Source organism: Halictus rubicundus, unplaced genomic scaffold (genome assembly GCF_050948215.1).
Source record: "Halictus rubicundus isolate RS-2024b unplaced genomic scaffold, iyHalRubi1_principal scaffold0110, whole genome shotgun sequence".
In the NCBI taxonomy this organism is placed as follows: Eukaryota; Metazoa; Arthropoda; class Insecta; order Hymenoptera; family Halictidae; genus Halictus; species Halictus rubicundus.
Genome location: NW_027488651.1, coordinates 161,682 through 167,340, shown reverse-complemented (window position 1 = coordinate 167,340; position 5,659 = coordinate 161,682). Strand labels below are relative to the sequence as shown.

Here is a 5,659-nt window from a genome sequence, read left to right as displayed (position 1 = left end):
AACCAGGATGAATTAGCTCTCCTGACAAATGACTACGATAAAATAGAAACACAGCGCGAGGAAATAATCGACCAATATGACGACGTTCTTTCGGCCGCGTTAGAAGTTCAAGCTTTATTCAAAGTCATTCCGGACAAACAATCGAATAATGAAAATACAAACGAAAGTCAAACATATCCGAAGGCCGCACAGATGAATGTAAAATTACCAAAAATAGATTTACCAAAATTCAATGGCCGAATGGAGAAATGGATCACCTTCAAGGATGCTTTCTTGACGATGATCCATTCTCAGTCCGGACTGAGTAACATTCAAAAATTAAATTACTTAAAACTCTCATTAACAGACAAGGCTGAAACCGCGATCAGCGCTTTCACTATTTGCGACGAGAATTACGAAATCGCGTGGAATCATTTAGTGGAGATTTATGATAACAAACGCGCATTAGTTTTGCGACACGCGGCTTTATTGAGGGATACCCCAAGCATGTCAAACGATTCGTCGGAAGCAATCCGAGATTTGGTAAACTATATGCAACTGCACATCAGATCCCTTCAAGCGTTAGGACGGACTTGGGAGGATATCGCGAATGACCTCCTCATCAGTATTTTAGTAACCCGTATGGGAAGGGACACGCGCAAAAACTGGGAACATACTCTTTCAGACACAGAAATGCCAAAATTACTAGACGTTTTTAAATATCTACATATCGCATCGCATCAATCGAGAGAGGACGAACCGGTGCCTCAGTCTCCGAAAGGAAATGTTCCCAGCAGACCCGTAACAAGGCTTCAGACAGCTAATCGGGTACATCAAAATCAGGGAACTCGAACCCGATATTCTCCGCCATCGTCCCCTAAATTTAATCGACGACAGACCTTCGCGACAATCACAACACGGCTATCGACTTGTGCAATCTGTGAAAAGGGAAATCATAAGACATTTCAGTGTAAACACTTCGATAAAATGAATGTCGACAAACGGATAGAAGCAGTAAAAAACGCGAAGCATTGCCTCAATTGTTTAGCTCCAGGACACACGGCTGAACAGTGCAATGCTAGTAAATGTAGAGTTTGCAATTTACCACACAACACCAGATTGCACAAAGATTCGAGACCACAGTTTCAAAAAAGAGAAGAACGTGCCGACAGCCCGAAACCCGGGTGCAGTTCTTGACTTTCTCAGCATCTCGATGTTTCACACAAGCTCCCATACACTTCCTTATTGACAGACGGTTCTACGCATGATCTCATGACCACCGCAATTGTACACGCTTTCGACTGTAACAATCGGCCTCTCGAGTGTCGTACGTTACTCGACACGTGTTCAAATGCGAATTTCATTACAGAGGCTTTTGCCAAAAAATTAAATATAATCAGTCAGGAACGAAGTGTGAACATCGAGGTGTTGAATGAGCTAAAAACGGTAACGAACAAAACGCTACGAATAAAGGTCAAATCGCGCATTAACGGATTCAATCGCACTCTCAATTTTTTCATTATTCCACATATTTCCAGTCAGTTACCCGATCGTCAAATTAACAAATCGCAATTGCACATCCCATCAAATATACAACTTGCTGATCCTCATTTTCATCGGCCGTCACATGTAGACATGTTAATCGGTACCGGAACAACTTTGGCGTGTCTTAGCATAGGTCAGATCGAGATTGGTTCTAAACAACAGTCCGATCTGATACTGCAAAAGACACAATTCGGATGGATCATCGGGGGGAGTGCACCGGTTTCATCAATTCGCGAAACACACAAAACCTTATTAACAAATGTGGAATTTGATATGAAAAAATTTTGGGAGGTTGAAGAGGGACCGCATAACTCGTATTTTTCACCTTCAGAAAATGAATGCGAGTCCCATTTCAAACGGACAGTCAGACGATTGAAATCTGGACGATATATAGTAGCGCTTCCGTTCAACGAGAAGAAGCAGCTAATCGGCGAATCCCGTACGCACGCTCTAAATCGCTTTTTGTCTTTGGAACGTAAACTTACTCGCGACTCGCAACTCAGGACCGAGTATAATCGAATCATGGACGAATATATTGATTTAGGTCACATGACACAGGTAAAAAATGACCAAGACACACACGGGTATTATTTGCCTCATCACGCCGTCATCAAACCCACCAGCTCGACCACAAAATGTCGAGTTGTATTCGATGGTTCGGCTAAATCCACAACCGGGATTTCTTTAAATGACTCGCTACATACAGGACCGACCATACAGGACGACATTTTTACTTTATTGAATCGCTTTCGGATGCACACCTATGTTATATCAGGTGACATAGAAAAAATGTATCGCCAATTTCTCGTACGTCCTGAAGATCGTCAATTTCAAAGGATTATCTGGAGAAATAACAAAAACGAAATTACTACATTCGAACTCAACACAATAACATTCGGTTTAACCTCTGCACCATATTTAGCCATCAGATGTTTACAACAATTGGCATCTGAGGAATTCATACATTTCCCAAGGGCTTGCGAGGTTATTTCCAAGGACATATACGTAGACGATCTTTTAACCGGCACAGATAACTATGACGAGACGCTACGACTACGTAACGACATTATTCTAGTATTAAAACGAGGAGGTTTAAACATTCGGCAGTGGGTATCAAACGACCCAAACCTCTTATCCGGACTTTCCGAAGAAGACATTCATCCAAAATTCTTCGGCGACACCACAGTAAAAACGTTAGGTATTGCATGGGATCCGAAGGACGATTCAATAAATTATCAAGTTCACGTTACGCCACGACACACATATACGAAACGGACGATTCTTTCAACGATCGCGAAGATTTTTGACCCGTTAGGTTTACTCGGTCCAGTCACAGTCGTTGCAAAGATATTAATGCAACGGTTATGGCAATTGAAGGTCGATTGGGACGAATCGTTGCCCATGAGCCTCCAGACTGAATGGTCAAATTATCAAGAAGAGCTCAGCCTCTTGGAAGGTTTAAAGTTTGAGCGACATGTCTCTCAACCCTCAGTCAAACGATTAGAGCTGCATGGCTTCTGCGATGCAAGCGAGCGGGCGTACGGGGCTTGCATATATATTCGGTCCCTTGACGTATCGGGGAATATAAGGGTACGACTTCTTTGTGCAAAATCACGCGTTGCACCCTTAAAAACCATCAGTTTAGCTCGTCTGGAGCTTTGCGGGGCTGTCCTCCTTTCGTCACTATACGATTCAATCACGAGGTGTCTGAACCACAAAATTCACGAGACGATTTTGTGGACAGACTCTACCATAGTTCTACATTGGTTGCATAAACCGCCTAACATATTAAAAACCTTTGTGGCCAACCGGGTTGTGGAAATTCAGACTAAAACAAACATATTCGCATGGCGACATATTCGGTCTTCAGACAATCCTGCGGATTTGTTATCACGCGGCACAACTCCCAGGATTTTGATAAATAGCAAAATCTGGTGCAACGGACCAGATTGGCTCGCTACTGACGAATCGCTATGGCCAGCATCTTGCTTTGAGCCTCCTCCAGAAACGCCTGAAATGCGTAATATACAATGCTTTACAGTCACCAGTGCGCAACCATTCGATTTGTTATTACGGTATTCATGCATAGACCGTCTACGCCGAATTATTTCATATTGTTTACGATTTCGTCCGACAAATCGCAAAACTGGATCCATTTCCATTCAAGAATTAGAACGCGCCAACGAAATCATAATTAAGTCAACTCAGACAAACGCGTTTTCCGAGGAGATCGCAGCTCTTATATCAAAGGCCGGTTTGAATCCTAAGAGCAAACTATTATCTCTAAACCCGTTCATCGATGAACAAGGGATACTTCGCGTAGGTGGTCGACTGCAATATTCTGATCTAGAATACAACACAAAACATCCAATACTTTTGCCAAAGAGCCATCACATAACCGATTTGATAATCCGCGATATTCACATTCGAAATTGTCATTCTGGATTGACTTCTACCCTATACAACGTTCGACAAAAATACTGGCCAATCGATGGTAAGAACACTACCCGAAAAATCATCCGGAATTGTATCAAATGCTTTCGATTCAGCCCACCAACGACAAATTACCTAATGGGTAATTTACCCACCACGCGCATTACCGAATCCAGACCATTTTCAAACGTTGGAACAGACTTTTGCGGACCGTTTTATATCAAAGAACGTCGTCATCGAAATCGGACGCGCGTTAAGGTTTACGTTGCCGTATTTATCTGTTTTTCCACCAAGGCAGTCCATTTAGAAGTGGTGGGCGATCTAACTACGGACGCCTTTTTATCAGCCTTGAAAAGATTCATCGCGAGGAGGGGCATTTGTAGTAACATTTATTCGGACAATGGCACTAATTTCGTAGGTGCCAACAACGAATTGAACGAACTTCACAGAGTTCTACGAGAGGATGAGAGGGTCAATCGATTTGTCTCTGACAAAAAGATTTCATGGCATTTTATGCCTGCCTTGTCTCCTCACTTCGGCGGACTCTGGGAAGCAGCTGTAAAGTCGTTCAAACATCATTTAAGGCGTGTTGTCGGTGATCAACTTTTCACGTATGAGCAATTTGTCACGTTCGTAACCGAAATCGAGGGAATCCTAAATTCCCGACCATTGACTCCTCTTTCTTCCGATCCAAACGACCCCGCAGCATTGACTCCTGCCCATTTCCTTATTGGTACTGCGATAACGAGTGTGCCTGAAGCTGACTTCACCGCAAGTCCGAGCAATCGGCTGTCAAATTGGCAGCACATACAAAAGGTTAAGCAGGACTTCTGGGCCAGGTGGTCCAAGGAATACATCCACCAACTACAAACCCGGACCAAGTGGATGAAGGGATCCCACGACATCCAGGAAGGCACGGTTGTCATCCTGAAGGACGATCACCTGCCTCCACTCCAGTGGAATCTTGGAAGAATCTTGGAGATCCATCCCGGCGCCGACAACATCATACGTGCTGTCACAGTTAAAACCAGTAATGGTGTATATAAACGAAATGTGAAGCAGCTTGCCCCCCTTCCGATTGCTTCCGATACCAATTGAATAATTTCATGAACAATTGCGTTAATTTTACTCGTTTCTTCCTTTATTCTTTGCGTTATCATTCGTTCGTATATAATTACGTAAATCTTCATTTTATGTAGTTATATTAGCGGTAGGATTTTATGCGTTTTATCATTTATTTTTCTTTTGCATTTACTCGTATTATATTAATCGTTTACTCGTTTAGCGCTTAATCCTATAATTACGTTCGATTGCGTTTTTTCATATTTTATTCGTCTTATTTAATATATTATTTATATTCTTATCTCATTCGCGCTGCCATCATAGGGCATTAGATAATCCGATTCGTTTCATTGAACTATGCGTACAGTTCAACGGGGGGAGCATGTTCGTTCCCACCGAGTTTTTCAGTATATAGTAAATCGTCGCGAGGCAACAGCTACAAGTAAGAAAGCTGAAAGCCATAAATAAAGCCCTTCTCCGATTTCAAGCCGTCCTTCGAAAATTAGAAGAATGCTAATGCTCGAGTGGCCATGCGCCACTCGAGGGTTTTTTAGCTGATGGCATTGGAAAGTGGCCATAAAGTCAATCCGGGAAACCCTCGCTCCGCGTACCACCCGCAATGTACCGGAGGTCCCGGATT

General features: G+C 42.9%; 1 protein-coding gene across 1 annotated transcript; it reads left to right on the top strand.

The window, feature by feature from the left end:
- The first annotated feature begins 2,046 nt into the window (after nucleotides 1-2,046).
- Nucleotides 2,047-5,055, top strand: LOC143363742 (uncharacterized). Its single transcript, XM_076804281.1, has 6 exons — nucleotides 2,047-2,179; nucleotides 2,447-2,722; nucleotides 2,840-2,980; nucleotides 3,395-3,544; nucleotides 3,692-3,843; nucleotides 4,252-5,055. Exons 1-6 carry the CDS (start codon nucleotides 2,047-2,049, stop codon nucleotides 5,053-5,055), a joined length of 1,656 nt encoding a protein of 551 aa, XP_076660396.1.
- The last annotated feature ends 604 nt before the right edge of the window (nucleotides 5,056-5,659 follow it).

Coding starts and splice junctions, on each gene's coding strand:
- LOC143363742 (XM_076804281.1), top strand. CDS start 2,047: ATGGACGAATATATTGATTTAGGTCACATGACACAGGTAAAAAATGAC. Junction 2,723..2,839: donor CACCACAGTAAAAACGTTAG/GTATTGCATGGG, acceptor TTGACCCGTTAG/GTTTACTCGGTCCAGTCACA. Junction 2,981..3,394: donor AGAGCTCAGCCTCTTGGAAG/GTTTAAAGTTTG, acceptor TTCGGTCTTCAG/ACAATCCTGCGGATTTGTTA.